This window comes from Macaca fascicularis, chromosome 1 (genome assembly GCF_037993035.2).
Source record: "Macaca fascicularis isolate 582-1 chromosome 1, T2T-MFA8v1.1".
Lineage (NCBI taxonomy): Eukaryota > Metazoa > Chordata > Mammalia > Primates > Cercopithecidae > Macaca > Macaca fascicularis.
In genome coordinates this window covers 69,796,379-69,815,801 of record NC_088375.1, presented here as the reverse complement: position 1 = coordinate 69,815,801, position 19,423 = coordinate 69,796,379, and the positions used below count along the sequence as shown (strand labels likewise).

General features: G+C 37.2%; 1 protein-coding gene across 5 annotated transcripts in view; it reads left to right on the top strand.

The window, feature by feature from the left end:
• INTS7 (integrator complex subunit 7) overlaps positions 1 to 19,423 on the top strand; it is a 94,748-nt gene that overhangs the window by 28,865 nt on the left and 46,460 nt on the right. For all 5 annotated transcript variants that reach the window (XM_074035940.1, XM_005540768.5, XM_065541388.2 and 2 more), the window contains one exon: positions 15,629 to 15,746. In XM_074035940.1, coding sequence (XP_073892041.1) covers positions 15,629 to 15,746 — 118 coding nt within the window. The remainder of the gene's footprint in view (positions 1 to 15,628; positions 15,747 to 19,423) is intronic.

Here is a 19,423-nt window from a genome sequence, read left to right as displayed (position 1 = left end):
ATAGATAAGCACTTAGGGTTCAGAGAGACTTAATATGCTTAAGAGAGCATCTTAAGAGAAGTAAATTAAGAATTTAATTCAGAGAGCTTCTGTCCTCTAATCCCTAGTCCTACTGCTTTTTCTACTAAATAATGCTATCTTTCCAAGAAGAATGTGCCCAGCCACTTTAGTCATTTTAGAGAATTTGTATAAAGAACCAAACCCAGTTATTTAGAAAGATCAGTGAGAAGCACGGTATTATTCCTTCTCATTTTTTTCTTATTGTGAGATAGATCACACATACGGAAAAGTATGTAAAATGTATAAATAGTTTAAATACTTTTAAGTGAGAAAAGTATGTAAAAATGTATAAATAGTTTAAATACTTCTAAGCGAAAACCCATGCAACTGCCATCCAGCTGGAAATAGAACATTACAGGATCACAGAACCCTGCTTCCTTCCCTTGCATGGTCCTTCCTGATTGAAACTTTACACCTACCAAAAGCAAACCACTATTTTGACTTTCGTGATAATAATTTCTTTGCTCTTCTTTTACCTTCTTCACATGTATTCCTAAAGAATACTGTTTAGCTTTCTTTTTGTTTCTTTTGCTCGGCATTACACTGGTGAGACTTATCCATGTCTTTTCCCTTTAATTGTAATGTAGTACCCCATTGTATGAATGTATCACAGTTTATTTGCTCTCGATGGGTTATTTCCAGCATGGGCCTTTTGCAAACAGTGCAGAACGTTCTTCTGTTTGTCTCCCAGTGCACACATGCAAATTTCTTTAGAGTGTATACCTAGGAATGAAATTTCTGACTTATAGAAAATGCGTATCTTCAATTTTAACAGATAACGTCAAACTATTTTCCAAAGTCAATGAACCAGTTTACATTCCTGCTGTGTATGAGGGCATCCATTGATCACATCCTCACCAACACATAGACTTATCAGACTTAAATTTTTACCAGTTTAGAAATTGTACTTTTTATGTGTGACTCCTTGATTATTAAAGAAATTGAACCTTTTTAATATGTTTATTGATCATTTGGATTTTCTCTTATGACATGGCTATTCAGGTCTCTTGCCTATTTTTCTGTTGATTCGTAATTATTTTTTATATATTTTGAATACTCATACTTTGTTGGTCCTTGGCAATTCTGTATAAATTTCACAACCAGCTTGTCAAATTTAACAGTTTGATTGGGATTACACTGAATATAAAAGATCAGTTTGTATGATAACTTTATAATACTGTCTTCCAGTGCATGAACATATTTTATGTTTCCACTTATTTTAGGTCCCTTTAATGTGTCTCTTGCCCTAGTCTATTTCGTCTGATATTAATATCACTACTTTAGCTTTCTTTTACATTTTTTGACATGATAGGTTGTTTACCATCTTTTTAGTTTCAATCTTTATATATCTTTATGTTTCACATGTTTCTTATAAACAGCATTTAATATTTAATTGGATTTTTTTTTTTTTTTTGAGACAGAATTTTGCTCTGTCATTTACCCAGGCTGGAGTGCAATGGTACAGTCTTGGCTTACTGCAACCTCCACCTCCAGGGTTCAAGCGATCCTCCCATCTCAGCTTCCCAAGTAGCTGGGACTACAGGCATATGCCACCACACCCGGCTAATTTTTGTATTTTTAGTAGAGAATCATCATCATGTTGCCCAGGCTGGTCCTGAACTCTTGACGTCAAGCAATCCACCTGCCTCAGCCTCCCAAAGTGCTGGGATTACAGGTGTGAGCCACCATGCCCGGCCTAATTGGATTATTTTTAATCCAGCCTGGCAGTCTTTTGTCATTTTTAGATGGAGCATTTGATTCACCTGATTTACTGTGATTTATCACACATTCGAGTTTAAATCTACCATTTTATTTTGTGTTTTCTCTCTGTCTCCCCTGTTCCTTTTCACTCTTTGGAGGAGATGGGGGTTTCTTTCTGGATTGATTATTTTTTATATCTTACCATTCCATTGGACTTGACTAGTCTGGAAGTATACCGTCTTGTTAAATATTCTTTTAGTTGTTATCCTAGAAATGAAAACATAACTGATAGTCATTTTTATCAGTCTAAAGTTAATTCTGCTGAAAGTCCTTTGAACACACTTGAATGCCCTTTTCATCACTCTAAACTTTTATGTATTATTGTTTCATCACTCTAAACTTGTAATTAAAATACAAGTTACATAAAATACAATTAAACTATTTTTTCTTATATAGTTTTGTTATTGTTTAGGAAATTAATTGTTCATTTGGACCTTCCATTGTCTTTGCTCTCTTGCATCTCAGCTATTTCCTAGTTACTTTTCCTTCTGCCTTCGGAAGGTCCTTGAGTGAGAGTCTGTGGTGGTAAACCCTCTCAATATTTGCTTGCCTAAAAATGCTTTCATTTTGTCCTCAATCTTGAAAGATGCTTTCTCAGGATAGAATTCCCAGGGCGTTGAGGATACCATTCTGCTGTCTACTGGTTTTCTTTATTGCTGCTGAAGAGTAGTAATACTCTTTGGAAGGATTTTTTTTTTTTTTTTTTTTTTTTTTTTTTGCTTTACAATTATTCTCTTTGACTTGATTTTCTGTAGTTTCACTATGAAATGTCTAGTTGTGAATTTCTTTTTAAACTATCTAGACTGTGTTTGATTTCTTGAATCAGAAGATTGGTATCTTTCAGCAATTCTGGGAAATTGTTACTTGTAATTTCTTCAGATATTGCCACTGTCTCTTTTTCTCACCTTTTCTTCTGGACCTCCTATTAAAGGTATGGCAACCCTTCTCCCGTTAATCCTTCATGTGCCTTATCTTGTTTTCTTTTTTTTTTTTTTTTTTTTTTTTTTTTTTTTTGAGACGGAGTCTCGCTCTGTCACCCAGGCTGGAGTGCAGTGGCCGGATCTCAGCTCACTGCAAGCTCCGCCTCCCGGGTTCACACCATTCTCCTGCCTCAGCCTCCCGAGTAGCTGGGACTACAGGCGCCCGCCACCTCGCCCGGCTAGTTTTTTGTATTTTTTAGTAGAGACGGGGCTTCACCGTGTTAACCAGGATGGTCTCGATCTCCTGACCTCGTGATCCGCCCGTCTCGGCCTCCCAAAGTGCTGGGATTACAGGCTTGAGCCACCGCGCCCGGCCGCCTTATCTTGTTTTCTATTTTCTGTCTCTGTGCTGTGTTCTCGGTAATTTCTTCTTATATATGTTTTAGTTCAATAATTATTTTTTCAGTTTATCTAAAGTCTGCAGATTTGTCTCTGCTTTCTGTTTCTATACCCTTTTTCCTTGTTTACCTGGTTGTTTTTCACTTTGAACTACTCATTCTTGGAGAAGTATGTGTGGGAATTATTTAAGGCTCAGACTAAAAAGTACTTTCCTGTAGAGATTTGCATTTGCTTCTGCTAGGCAGAGACGTCAGATAGTGATAAATGCTGCCAAGAAAAAGTCAGGAAGAAGATTAGAGAATATGGAAGGTGGAGGTTGCAGTTTTAGGGCTGGTTAGAGAAACCCTCACTGAGAAATGGACATTTATGGAAAGACCTAAAGAAGGGAATGTCAATTTTGTGGGCCCCTGAAGGTAGGGTATTATCAGCAGGAGAAAAGCCTGAAGGCCCTTAAGTGAGAACATTCATGAGTGTGAAGTCAGTGTGACTGTTAATAGGGGAGATTAGTAGGAGGTGATGTTAGGTGATGATAGGGAAGAATAGGCATTTAGGGCCTTTGAGTCCTTCTTAAGGACTTTAGCTTTTTATTCTACATGAGATAGATTGCCTCTGGAAGATTTTGAGCAGAGGACATTATCTGACTTAAGTTCTAAAATATTATCTCTGGCTTAGCTATATTGAGACTAGGTTGTAGGGGCCCAAAGGCAGAAGCTGGGAGAACATTTAAGAGGCAGTAACAAATAATTCAATTAGAAAATATATAGTTACCTGAACCAAGGTAGTTGGGGTGGTAGTGAGAAGTGGTAATAGTTTGGATATATTTTAAAGGCTAGAGCTGATGGATTTCCTGGCATAGTGGAGAGAAAGAAAGGTGGCTCTAAACTTTCTGCCATCAACAAAAGCAATTGTCATTTACTTGGAATGGGCAAGACTCTGGGAGACTCATTTCTTGAAGATCAAGAGTTCACTTCTGAGTATATAAAGTGTAAAATGTCAGACATCCAGGTGGAGATGTCAAGGACATATGTGCCTGGAGTTTAGTGGACAGATACAGCTGAGGTTATAAATATGAGAGTTATCAGTTTATAGATGGTATGTGAAGCCATGAGACTGGATGGCTCAACTAGGGAGACAATATGGCTAGAGAAGATTTAGGGAGTGATGAGCTGAGAAACAACCAGCAAAGGAGCCTGGAAAGGAGTGGCCAGTAATACATAAGTCAGAATAGTATTTTATAGGGAGAAGACCTTGATCTACCATGAGAGCTACTGCAGCCATATTTGCCAAGATAAGGACTGATAGTTCACCTTTGCGTTTGGCAATATGAAGTCATTGATAACCTTAAGAGAGCAATTTTGCTGCAGCATTTTGGGTAAAAGGCTGATTAGAGTGGATTCTGCAGAAAAACAGGAGAGAGATTAAGGCAGTGAATGTACATTGGTCCCTCAGTATCCGCTGGAGATTGATTCCAGGACCGACCCTTCTCAGGATTACTTATAATACCTAATACAATGTAATTTTAAGTAAATAGTTGTATTATGTTGTTTTTTTATTTGTATTATTCTTTTTTATTATTAATATTTCAAATATTTTTGATCTGGAGTTGGTTGAATCAGTGGATGCGGAACCCATGAATATTGAGTGCCTACTGTAGAAAACGTTTTAAAAGGAATTCTGGGCTGGGCGTGGGGGCTCATGCCTGTAATCCCAGCACTTTGGGAAGCCAAGGTGGGTGGAGTTAAGACCAGCCTGACCAACATGGAGAAACCCTGTCTCTACTAAAAATACAAAATTAGCTGGGCGTGATGGTGCATGCCTGTAATCCCAGCTACTCTGGGAGGCTGAGGCAGGAGAGTCACTCGAATCCGGGAAGCGGGTGTTGTCGTGAGCCAAGATTGTGCCATTGCACTCCAGCCTGGCAACAAGAGCAAAATCTGTCTCAAAAAAAAAAAAAAAAAAAAGCAATTCTGCTCTCAAGGGAGCAGAGAAATGATATGGTATTGCTAAAAGGTATGCTGTATGTTTTTATCCTGGGAGGAGTAAACTTGTTTTTTATTAATGGAAATGACCTGGTAGAGGGCAAAAATTGCTAGAGCAATGTCCTTGAGTAGGTGAGACTGGAAGGGACCCAGAGTAGAAGTAGATAGGCTTTCTCTAGTTCACATAGAATCGGAAGGAAGACCTTAAGAAGCCTAATGTAAGTGAGTGAGTAGGTATTATGGTAAAAAGTTACAGAAAATCTCTTGTGATGGATTTTTTTGGGTTTTGTTTTGTTAGGTAATTAGGAAACATGGTAATTAGGTATGGGTAAAAATGGGGGAGGCAAAGAGAAAGGTTTTAAGGAAACATAGAAATTCAAATAAACTAGGGAAATAGAGGATCGCCAGGTAAGATATTTGAGTAAAGCAATATATAATGTGTGTCTGGCACATACAAATAAATGCTTTTTAAAGGGTAGCTGTAAGTTATATTAAAGGTAAGTTTATTCTTTAGTTTTCCTTTTTGAATACTTTGACAGATTGTAGGGTTGGGGTTGTGCTGTCTTAATAAAATGAACTGGCAAGTTTCTCTTTCTATACTCTGGAATGGTTAAGAACTATAACAGAATTTTCTGTTTCTGAAGGTATAACTTTAAAAGTACCATAAATTTATCTGACTCTAGAACTTTTTCCAGCGATAGTTGTTTTGAGAACGTTTCCAATCACTACATGTTATTTTCCTGTCAGTTTTTTACCTCTTCTGGAATCAGTTTTGGTCATTCGTTTCCCATTTAATTTACTTCTCAAATTCATTGGTATCAGCATAAAGAGTCTTTTTAACTTCTAATATCTTTGATTTTTAAAATTTTTTATCTTGTACATTTGTGTTTATATCCCCTTTTTCTTTTCCTTTCTTTCTTTCTTCTTTTTTTTTTTTTTTTTTGGTTGGAGATAGAGTTTCACTCTGTTGCCCAGGCTGGAGTGCAATGGCACCATCTCGGTTCACTACAACCTCCGCCTCCGGGGTTCAAGTGACTCTCCTGCCTCAGCCTCTCAAGTAGCTGGGAGTACAGGCATGAGCCACGCTGCCAGGCTAATTTTTGTATTTTTAGTAGAGACAGGGTTTCACCATGTTGGCCAGGCTGGTCTCGAACTCCTGACCTCAGGTGATCCACCCGCCTCGGCCTCCCCAAAGTGCTAGGATTACAGGCGTGAGCCACCACGCCCAACCTATATATCCCGTTTTTCTTGATTAGACTTGCCAGAAGCTTTGCTTTCTCATCTTTTTCAAGTGCTTGGTACATTTTTTTTATTTTTCTTATTTAATAATGAAAGCAGTTAAGACCATTAATTTGTTTCTTGGTACAGATTGACCACATTTCATAAATTATGTCTTGTGTTGTTCTTATTACCATTAGTTTGAAATGCATTTCTTAAAAAGCCGGATTTATTGTGGTATAATTTATTTACAGAAACTTTTCTAGGTATGCAGTTGGATGAGTTTTTACAAATGTACAAAACCACTGCCACAGTTGAGATACAGAACATTTTCATCATCCCTCAAAGTTTCTGCAGGCCCCTCTGTAGTCAGTTCTTTCCCCAGCCCCTGACAACTACCAGTCTGATTTCTGTTGCTGTGATTTTTGCCTTTCTAGGATATAAATAGAATCATATGGTATATGGCCTTTTGGATATGGCTTCTTTCACTTACCATAATACTTTTAATATTTATCCATGTTGTTGCATGTAGCAATAGTTCATTCCCTTTTATTGCTGAGCAGTATTCAGATATATGGGCATACAACAATTTGTTCACAAGTTGACGGACATTTGGATTATTTCTGTGTTTTTGGCTATTATGAATAAAGCTGTAATCATACATGAAAATCATACATGATTTTGTGTGACATCTCTTGGGTAAATACCTAGAAATGGAATTGCTGGGTTGTGTGGTAAACACTTATTCCATAAAACTGCCAAACCGTTTTCCAAAATTGCGATACCGATACCATTTTACTTACCCACCAGCCATATATGAGTTCTAGTTCTGTATCCTTGCCAGCACTTTGTGTTGTATGGTTTTGTAATAGGTGTGTAGTGGTATTTCATCATGGTTTTATTTTGCATTTTCTTAATGACTAATGATGTTGAGCATCTTACAGGCTTATTTGTCATCTGTATCTTCAGTGAAGTGCCTATTTTAATATTTTATTTTTTTATTAGGTTTTTTGTCTTTTTGTTATTGTTATTTATATATTCTTGATATTTTATCAGATGTATGTTTTACAAGTATTTCCTCTCAATATGTATCTTTAGTATCTGTCTTTTGAAAAGAAGTTTTAAGTTGTGATAAAATCTAATTTATTAATGTTTTTTTCTTTTATAGGTTGTATTTTATCTAAGAAGTCTGCCTAACCCAAAATCACAAAAGTTTTCTCCTAAAAGTTTTGTAGTTTAAGTTTTATATATAGCCCTGTGTGATCCATTTTGAGTTAACTTTTGTGTATGGTATAAGATAGGCATCAAGGTGCATTTGGATAGCCAGTTGTAGCACCCTTTCGTGGGGAAAACTTTTCTTTTCCCATTGAATTACTTTAGCATCTTTGTTGAAAATCAGTTGGCCATATCTGTGTGGATTTATTTCTAAATTCTATTGTGTTCCATTGGTCTGTATATCTGTCATTAAGCAAATAGGACACTGTCTTGATTACCGTCATTTTATGGCAACTGTTGGAATCAGATAGTGTGAGTCCTCTACCTTTGTATTTCTTTTTCAAAATTGTTAGGCTGGGTGGGATGTGGTGGCTCATACCTACAATCTCAGCACTTTTAAGAGGCCAAGGTGAGAGGATCACTTGAGGTGAGGAGTTTAAGAGTAGCCTGGGCAACATAGTGAGACTCTGTCTCTACAAAAAAAATTTTTTTAAAAATCAGCTAGGTGTACTGGTATATACTTATAGTCCTTACTACTTGGGAGACTGAGCTGGCAGGATTGCTTGAGCCCAGGAATTCAATTTGGGTGTTCTAGGTCTACTGCCTTTCCATGTAAAATTTAGAATCAGTTTGTCAATTTCTACCAAAAAAAGGCTGCTGGGATTTTTATTGGTCTTTACATCTAAAGATCAATTTGGGACGAATTGACATTTTAATAGTATTGTGGGGGGTTTTGTTTTTTTTGTTTGTTTGTTTGTTTGTTTGAGATGAAATCTTGCTCTGTCACCAGGGCTGGAGTACAGTGGTGTGATCTCAGCTTACTGCAGCCTTCACCTCCCAGGTTCAAGCAATTCTCCTGCCTCAGCCTCCCAAGTAGCTGGGATTACAGGTGCACACCGCCACCCCCAGCTAATTTTTGTATTTTTAGTAGAGATGGGGTTTCACCATGTTGGCCAGGTTGGTCTCAGACTTCTGATCTCAAGTGATCTGCCTGTCTCAGCCTCCCAAAGTGGTGGGATTATAGGTGAGAGCCACTGTGCCTGGCCAATAGTATTGTGTTTTTTTTTTGAACATGGTATATCTCTCCTTTTTTTTTTTTCTTCCTGTTTGGAGCTAGGTTTCACTCTGTTGCCCAGGCTGGAGGGCGGTGGTGTGCAATCATGATTCACTGCAGCCTCAGGTGATCCTCCCACCTCAGCCTCTGAAGTAGATGGGACTACAGGTACATGCCACCACACCTGTCTAATTTTTGTATTGATGGTATTTTGCCACACTGCCCAGGCTGGTCTCAAACTCCTGGTCTCAAATGATTCACCTGCCTTAGCCTCTCAAAGTGCTGGGATTCCAGGCATGAGCCACCGCACCTGGCCTATCTCTCTCTCTCTTTTTTTTTTTAAGCTCTTCTTCAGTTTCTCATCAGTGTATTTTTGTTTTGTTTTGTTGTTTTCCATAGGTTTTTGGGGAGCAGGTGGTGTTTGGTTACATGAGTAAGTTCTTTGGTGATTTGTGAGATTTTGGTGTACCCATGACCCAAGCACTATGTACTGTACCCAATTTGTAGTATTTTATCCCTCATCTTATCAGTGGTTTTTATTTTTATTTATTTATTTTTTGAGACAGGGTCTCACTCCAGTGCCCAGGCTGGAGTGCAGTGGTGTGATCGCGGCTCTTTGCAATCTTGACCTCCTGGGCTTAAGTCATCCTCCTGCTTCAACCTCCCAAGGAGCTGAAACCTCAGGTGCACACCAATGCCCAGCCAGTTTTTGTATTTTTTTGTAGAGACGAGATCTCGCTATTTTGTCCAGGCTGGCCTCAAACTCCTGGGCTCAAGCAATCTGCCTGCCTCGGCCTTCCAAAGTGCTGGGGTTATAGGCGTGTACCACCACACCGGGCCACGTGGGTGGTTTTTAGTTCAGCATACAAATCTTGCACGTATTTTGTTAGATACATTCCTAAATATTTCATGGTTTTAATGCTACTGTAAATGATTTTTTGAAATATCCATGAGAGCAATTTTTGTTTCTTCTTTGACCATGGCATTAGTGTAATGTTTTCTACTTTTGAAGTGATTAGTTTTCCATATTTGTTGGTGGAATTTTTGTTGTTGCTAACTTTTTGTTATTCTTAAAGTTTGTTTGTGGCCCATTGTAGGATCACTTTTTGTGAACAGTTCAGGGGTTTGAAAAGAAGACATGTTTTGTTTTGCTTTGTTTTGTTTTTGAGATGGAGTTTTCCTCTGTTGCCCAGGCTGGAATGCAGTGGTGCTATCTCAATTCGCCTCAGCCTCCGCCTCCTGGGTTCAAGTGATTCTCCTGCCTCAGCCTCCCGAGTAGCTGGGATTACAGGCATGAGCCACTGCACCCGGCCTGTAGTCTTACTGGAAGAGAATATTTGACTTATGCAACCTCTCTGTTACAGAGCGAAATATTATTTGTTCCAGATAGTCTCAAAGATGCAAATTTTATTTTTAACATTTTCTCTTCTGAGAGCTTCTAATTTGTACCTTACCCGTGACTAGGAGGAGTGACAAGTTCAGCCTTAGAATTAGTTCTTGTAATAATCTTTTTCTTTGCAGTTAGTACAATAGAGACAGAAAACTTTGAGGTATTATGTCTCTGACAGAATACTTTCAAACATAACTTTTTTTTTTTTTTTTTTTTTTTTTTTACTTTAAAGATTATAAACTTCATTTTACTATACTTTTCTGGAACACATCCCTGGTGGCCAGTCCTATTCCAGGGTATAGGAGAAGACCCTATTTAGGGATTGACCCAGAAAACAATAATTCAGGCCAGAGCCTCTAGTTGAGTAGTGAGTTAAGCCAGTAGAGAGGAAAATTTAGACCAGATAGTTAGTGAAGAAGGCAGTAGTAATGAATGAGACCGAGGACTCCTTTTGAAAAAACAGTTTTTCCTTTTTGTTGATATGAAGAATGATCCTGGTAACAATTTTGTAGTAGGTAATGTCCATAAACCAGATTTTATATTGAAATGTGATTGACATACCATTTCTGGGGAACTTCATGATTTGCTCTGTTACGCTTACTAGTTTGGATTAATGAACGTTTAAATCAGTGTTTTTTATTTTATTATTATTATTTTTAAGACAGAGTCTTAATCTGTTGCCCAAGCTGGAGTGCCGTAGCACAATTGCAGTTCACTACAACCTCAAATTCCTGGGCTCAAGTGATTCTCCCACCTCAGCCTCCCAAGCAGCTAGGACTACAGATGTGCCCCACCACACCTAGCTAATTTTTAAAAACTTTTTAGTAGAGATGGGACTTTGCTATGCACCCAGGCTTAAACGAGTATTTATTTACCGAGACTGCTTTAGGTTCCCAATAATGTGCTAGATGACAGAAACAGAATATAACGTTGTAAATAATTTTATCACAAGATTTTCTAATATTCAGTTTTTTAAATGGTAAAATTCTTCTTATTGAAATTATTGTCATTTTATATAAAATGTCTCACCTAGTTTATTATCACAGAAGGCTAAATATCTATTATACATAGAGCAATCTGAGACATAATATGGAATACATATAAATATAGGATGTAGTTCCTAACTTGTGGGGCTGTTTGGTTTAGGATATTAGTCCTAATCACAAGTTAATTAACAGCACAAGGCAGGCTAATTTAGGTAACAAAAAGTGAACAAACGGAAATGGCCTAAGTGCTTGAATAAATAAATATAAATTATAGTATTAAATAATAATCACTTTTTAAAAATACATTCTTTTGAACTTCAGTAACAGCATCTGTATCTGCTTTTATTTCCTCATCCCCTGCTGTTTCTTTTATACACTTGCATTTTGATCTGTTTTCCTGTCACTTTGCTTAGGCACTTTACATTTGGCACTGTCAACCTGCCCCTTCCTTTGGCACTTAACTGTCCTCATTCACTACACTACCTAACCTGCACCTTCTCTGTATTCTTCACTGCCCTTTTTCTTCCAAGTTGAGTCCATGGCTCTCTGCTTTCTACCAGTTGTTCTCTGTCATTCTTATGGCCTTTCTTAATGCTGGTTTGCAGGGCCTCCGACAATCTAATCCTTTTACCTGAGCTTCTATATTGTTCTCTAGCATAGTAACCTGTATGGGTTGCAAAGTGCTTTGACTTTCAGTGGCTTTGTAATCTTACAAAGATTACAAATGTCACCTCACTTACATTTGATTTTTAATTTTAATTCAGTTTTTTAAATGCCAGCGCATTCATGTGGTCAAAATTCCAAAACTACAAAAGGATATATAGTGACTATTTCCCACCTACTGTTCTGTCATATACACAGCTCCTTTGCCCAGTGGCAACCAATATCTCTTGTATATTTTTCTAGAGGTGTTTTTTATGAAAATCAGCAGTTCTTTATAAATACCCCATTTTACAGACAAAGAAGTTGGGACTCAAATATTTCAGTAATTGGCTCAGATCAGAGAGATGGTAGGTGGCAGAGCCAGAATTCTGATGTGTGTCTTCCAACTAAAAATTTGCTGTATCTTTAAGATTCCAAATGCCTGGTGGATGTTTTCTTCTTGGACTTCATATCTCATCCTATTTTCTGTCCTTTTTCTAAAATTGACTTATCCCCCATAAATTTCAATCTTTTAAATGGAATCTAGTTACTAGATTTGAAAGTTTGCAATAATTATTGAATCCTTGTTCATTTCTTGATGTGTAATCTCTTTTAAAATGTCTGTCATACTCATTCACTATTCTCCATTCCTGCCACCAAATTCTAGTTCAGGCCATCATCACCACCTGCCTGGATTGCTGACAGAGGCTATAGGTTGGCATCCTTCACTCTCAGTTCTCTTTGTTAACTTTGTTTTGTTTACCATTTGCCAGAATTATCTTCCCTAACACTTTAGATGCCATTATTCCTCTCCTCTGGCTTCTGTTTTTCGTTTTTCATTAGGTTTTAATTGCCTAACTTTTAAGGCCCTATATCATCTGGCCTAATCCCCCCCGATCTTAGCCTCTATCCTTTTGAACATTTCTCCTCTTAGGCCAAAATTAAACACCCCATATTCTGGCCTAAGTGCCAAAGTATGTGTTGTATGCATTACCTAGACTGTCTTCCCTTTGGTTACCAGAAACATACTGCATCTTTCAGGTCTATTTCCATTCCTTTCATGATAATTTTTGTGCTGCTGCTGTTTTTCTTGTTAACTAGGTCCTTCTTTCAGTCAAAAAAGTATTCATGCAGCTGACAAAAAATTTCTAGAGTTCAAAAGTATACAGTGAGTGAAATATAAGTCATCTCTTATAGGTCTCCTCTGCAGAAGTGATCACTGTTAATAGTTTCTTATGTAACCTTCCTAAACTTTTTCATCAATATGGAAACCTGTGTATGCCCCATCTTTTTTTCTTTACAAGTGAAAATACACTACATGCATGTTTTAAACCTTTTACCTCTGAATATAGGGGAACTTTTTTTTTTTTTTAATTTTTTTTAGACGGAGTCTCGCTTCATCGCCCAGGCTGGAGTGCTGTGGCGCGATCTCCGCTCACTGCAAGCTCCACCTCCCGGGTTCACGCCATTCTTCTGCCTCAGCCTCCCGAGTAGCTGGGACTTCAGACACCTGCCACCACGCCTGGCTAATTTTTGTATTTTTAGTAGAGACGGGGTTTCACCATGTTAGCCAGGATGGTCTTGATCTCCAGACCTTGTCATCCGCCCGCCTTGGCCTCCCAAAGTGCTGGGATTACAGGTGTGAGCCACCGCATCCAGCCGAACATCTTATATTAGCAGCTAGATCTACTGCACTTTTTTTTTTTTTTTTAATCAGCTATGTGGTACTTCTTTTATATACCCAGTTCCCCACTGATAGACATTAGGGTTGTTTCTGATACTTTTACTGTTACTGTTGACATTTCTACATCGAATAGTTTGTGAAAAATCACTTTTGTGAACATAAATTTTCAGAAAAGAAATTTCTAGGTCTAATGATGGATATTTTAAAATTTTTGAGAATTAATACCAATGACTTACCAGAGAGATTTATACCATTTTACTCTTCTAACAACAATGTGTGAGAGCACCTATTTCCCCATATTCTTCAGTGTTATGTATTATCAAACTTTAACCTTGGTCAATCTGATAGTTAAAAAGTGACACATTTTAATTTAAAATTTTCAAAGTATGAATGAGGTTAGACTTTTTATTTAAAAGACATTTGTGTGCATTCTTTCTGTGAAATACCAAATTTTTATTGAGTTTTTGCCTATTTATTAGTAAGCACTTTTTTTTTTTTTTGAGACAGAGTCTGGCTCTGTCACCCTAGCTGGAATGCAGTGGCACGATCTTGGCTCACTGCGGCCTCTGTCTCCTGGGTTCAAGCGATTCTCCTGCCTCAGCCTCCTGAGTAGCTGGTACTACAGGCGTACACCACCACACCTGGCTGATTTTTGTATTTTTAGTAGAGATGGGTTTCACCATGTTGGCCGGGCTGGTCTCGAACTCCTGACCTGAGGCCGTCCTCCTGCCTCGGCCTCCCAAAATGTTGGGATTACAGGTGTGGGCCACTGTACCCGGCCAGAACTTTGTATATATTAAGGTTCTTGGTCCTTTACTGATGTTATATGATGTGAATATTTTTTTCTAGGTTTGCCAATTATCTTTTTATCTTTGTATTGTTCCACGTTACCTCATAGTACTTTTTACAGTTTTGGTTTTTTATTTGTCATAAAAAAAAAAACAACAGGGATATAGTTTTATTTTACCAAATGACTGGTCAATTGTCTTTGTAGTTTTAACTGGTATCTTTAATTTTAAATGCCATTATCATATATTAAATTCTAGTATATATTTAAATCTATTCCTTGCCAGTTTTTCTGGATGTTTTCTGATTTTTATTTTTCCACATGATCTTTAAAATCAGATAATCTAAATCGTCCTGCAATTTTATTGACATTTTTATTGAGGGTCATATTAAATTTATTTTAACCCTTTCTGAAATGTTATTTTTAACTTTTTCCTTAGACTTTAAGTTTTGCTTATTTTCTGAACCTTTGTCTTTGTGGGAGAATGGAAATTAATTTAACAAAACAGTTATTTGACTTGTTACATTACATGCAGTCATATGATACAGAACCGTGTGATAAAGGATAAGGCAAGAGTCACTGTACTGTGATTATATATTCATAGTTCACTGCATTGAAAGAAAAACTAGCATCTTAGTTTTGGTAATACTTCAAACTACCTGGTCAAGAGTAGAGTAAATGACCAGAAATGGGGGAAGATAGCTCTATTCACTTAGAAACTAGATAGAATTCCATATTCTCTGTTATTTTTAAAAATTACACATATATGAAATAATATTCATATCTCTCTTAGGTAAGCAAAATATGGTGGGGGTTTCAGAATAGTTTTACATTTACAGAAAAATTGAGAAGATAGTACACAGGGTTCCCACATTCCCCCACCATTTCTCCTATTATTGACATGTTACAGTAGTATAGTACTTTTGTTATAAATGAACCAATATTGATGCATTGTTATTATTAACCAAAGTTCATTCTTTATTCATAATTTTTTAGTTTTTACCTAGTGTCCTTTTTATGTATCAACACAGTTTACATTTAGTTATCCTGCCTCCTTAGGCTCCCGTAAGGAGTTTGGAAGTTTGACTTAGTGCTTTTTTTGTTTTTTTTTTTTTTTTTTTTGAGAGAGGGTCTTGCTCTGTCCCCCCAGTAGAGTGCAGTGGCGTGAACATGGTTTACGGCAACCTTGACCTGGTGGGCTCGAGCGATCCTTCTGCCTCAGCCTCCCAAGTAGCTGGGACCACAGGAACGTACCACCATACCCAGCTAATTTTTTGAATTTTTGTAGAGACAAGGCCTCACATTGAGCCCAGGCTGGTCTCAAACTCCTGAGCTAGAGTGATCCTCCCACCTCCCAAACTGGTGGGATTACCGGAATGAGCTACTGCACCTGGCCTCGACTTAAGTTTTTTAACATGAAAAAAAGTCCTTAATATATAATTTTCTAAAAACCAGAAAATGTAAATGGAGTAGACAATTTAGAAGTATATTGATGTTTTTAACTTCTATATTCATTTCTCTTCTGCATTCCAGGCACTTTGTGAGTGTGCCCTCCAGACTCCTTATGACAGCTTAAAACTAGGAATGTTGTCTGTCCTTTCCACACTATCAGGGACCATCGCCATCAAACATTACTTCAGTACAGTTCCAGGTAAGGAAAAGAAGGGAGATACTATATAAATAATGTGCTAACTCCTTTATCTGTATTTATGTTTCAGGTTGTTTCTTCTATAAAGCTTTAACATCAGGGAAAGTTTCAAAAATCTCATACTCCATTACATGCTGGTGGTTTATTTGAACATGATTTCTTAACTAATGCCTATGATAACAACATCTCGCATCCTTGATCTTGAGTCAATAATATATTTTTCTAGGTTTGTCCTTTTTTTTGAATTATATGTGGGTGAAAATTTTTTTAAGGATGCTTAAAATAGTTGGTTTGCTTTTGTATATCTCTGACTCAAAGTGCCCTTTGAATTTAAGTACATCTCAAAGGTCAAGTAGTAGTGAGTTTTAAGAGCAAATGTCATGTGCTTCCTTTTAGGTGCATATTATTTCTCTGGAAAACAATTAAAATAAAACTTTACTCCAGCTCAAAATGCTTTCCTAGTTACCAGTTGAAGATGATTAACTCTAAAATGCTTTCATTAATGCCCAGTAAGGAGCTTGCTTACCTAACAGACTTAAAGCTAAACTTTTTATCGTTTTGGGTTTTTTTGTTTGTTTCTTTGTTTTTTGTTGTTGTTTTGTTTTGAGACAAATTCTCACTCTGTTGCCCAGGCTGGAGTGTAGTGGGGGGATCTTGGCTCACTACAACCCAAACCTCCTGGGTTCAAGCAATTCTCTTGCCTCAGTCTCCCGAGTAGCTGGGACTACAGATGCCCGCCACCATGGCTGGCTAATTTTTGTATTTTTAGTAGAGATGGAGTTTCACCATTTAGCTCAAGCTGATCTCAAACTCCTGGCCTCAAGTGATCCACCCACTTTGCCCTTTCAAAGTGCTGGGATTACAGGCATGAGCCACTGTGCCCGGGCTGGTTGTTTTGTTTCAATGCAAGCTTTGTGGAACCTCTGTTGCTTCCTTTTGTAGTCAGTTAGTTTGAATTAAAGAACTGTAATGTAGATTTGTTTGTCCCTTTTATGGCCACACAGTGTATGATACTTTCTAGGTGTAGGGAATTCCCTGCCCTGTAAGTCTTAATAGGAAGCTAAAAAGACCTGATACTCTATTGTCACACCTCCCTTCCAGCTAGTGTGCTTACATGTGGCCTGGACTCGACTAATCATTTCCATGCCACAGACTGAATTGGGAGCCAGTAACAACAAGGAAGTGGGGATATGAGAGAATGGGGATGTGGTGATGTAGCAATGACAGCGCAACATTTGTTTCCAGAATATACTCTAGCAGTGGGTGTTTGCTATGTCTGGTACCCTGTGACAGAAGTTAAGCTGTGACGTGAAATAATCAGTAATAATGGCTGCTGTGTCCTCACTGGACTAAATCCATGCATGGTCTTTTGGGCTGTGGTCTTGGTTACTCCCTGGCCTTTTTCTTATTTGTTTTCTGACCTTGTTTTCCTATTAATTTTGCAGGCTTTCCAGTGATTCTGTGAAGTACGTTATCAATTATCTATTGCCACATAACAAAATCACCCCAAAACGAGTAGCTTAAAACCATGACCTTTTTATTTGCTCTAATTCTGTCAATCAGCCATTTTAACTGTACTTAGCTGGGCAGTCCTACTGGCCTCACTTGGGGTCACTTATGTGACTACGGTCGTGTATGACCAGGATTGGATGGTCTAAGATGACCTCATTCACATGCTAGAAATTGAAAGGCTTTCTGCCAAGGCACCTTAGTTTTTATCCATGCAACTCTTGGTGGGCTAGCTTGGGCTTGTTTTCAGGATGTTGGTTGGAGCTAAAAGAAAGCAATCCACCAACACACAAGCACTTGTCAACCTTTTGCTTGCAGCCTGTTTTCCAGTGCTTTATTGGCCAAAGCAAGTCACATGGAATTGGAAGATCACATGGTAAAGGAGCATGTCCACAAGGGATGTGAGAGATTATCACAGCCTTCTTTAGAAACAACCTACCATATACCTAGGGTGCTTTCAATTTATTCTTTTTCTGCATAAATCAGCCAGTGTATTTCTTAGCTTGCAGTTAACATCCTTCACCGACATTGCACTTTGAAAGAGCTATGGTAGACAAAGTCTTAATCATATATTAGAATAGATGGGAGCTTTCCCATACAAGTAGCCTTTCAAGTGAGGCATATGCAAAGGAGTTTATAAGTATTGAAACTGAGACTCACAAAGGTTTGACGGTATGTCCAAAGTTCACATACTTGTGCAGTGTGTGAGCCTAGGCCTGAACTCAGTGGTCTGACTCAGAATTCTCTTTTTTGTACCAAACTGACTTACATGCATGATAACTTTCTTTTTCTTTATTTTTTAATTCCAAATACATGTATTAGCATCATGTCGGGTTATAATATTTAAACACTTTTCAAGCTAGGTATTTGTCCTTTTATTGAAGTTTGTTAATTTTGGCTTATATATGGAATTAAGCAAAGGCTTAAATAGACTAGATAATATTTATAAAAAATAAAAGTCAAGGATTTTCCAAAGTTAGATTATTTCCATAAATAATGGTAAATCTTTATTTCTGTTGATTAGGTTTTTTCAGTGTAGCCAAAAGTAGTTTAAACAGCAAACTTAAATTTAGTATGTCTAAATCATCACTAACAAATGGCTCAAATATATAAGATGTTCAATATCAGACATATTTAAGATAAATGCACCTTAAAACAACACTTGAAATAATTTTAATCCATCAGATTGGCAAGGATTTAGAAGTTTGATAAACATGGTGTGTCGACAAGGGTGTGGGTAAGCAGTTATTGCTGCCGTGAATGTAAATTATTAAGCTTATACATAGGTGATTTGGAAATACTCATTAAATTACAGATAACCCAGACATTCCACTTCTAGGAATTTATCTTATTTACATAGTCACACATTGAGAAATGGCATAAATACAAGATTATTCTTAGTACCATTTTATATAATAGCAAAATATTATCCCTCAGTAGGGGATGTAATAGCATTAAAAGGTCCATCAATAGAGGACTCAAAGAAATTATGACACATCACTGCAATAAAAATCAATGCAATTTACTGAAAAGAAAACATGGCATGGAACAGTCTCCATGATATAATATTTAAAGAAAAATAAAACAAGGTGCAAAACAGTATGTGAAAAGGAAAAAGAAAGAAATGTGCTTGTAAGTCGATAGACTCTCTGGAATGTTACACAAGAAGCTGATAACATTGGGTCGGGGAGGAAAACTTTTCTCTCACTAGCCTTTTACCGTTTTCTACTCTTTGTTGTACCGTGCGAGCCTTGTGAGTTTATCTTAGAAAATCATTACAAAATAAATAAAAATTAAATTAAAAATAATCTTATTCCTAGAAAACATAGGAAAAGGCTAAAAAATATTAGATTTTAAAAGCAGGATATTGGCCAGTATCTACATATCCTGATTATGTGTGAGTTTTTAAATTGTACTGTTGTACATAGGGGGAAAAAGATTTAAAAGAAATATTTCAGAAAATTAACAGTAAGCTCATGCTGGTTTGTGAAATTTGGTATGATATTTGTATTGTTCTTTGGAGTTTTCTATTTTTTTTTCCCCTAAGTTTTCTATGGTGAGTGTTGCTGGGAATAAAACAAAGAAAAAATAAGTTATAAAACATGTTTGTAAATTTATAGATGACTCCGCATTGTGCATATCACATGGACAAAAAGAATAGAGGAAATACA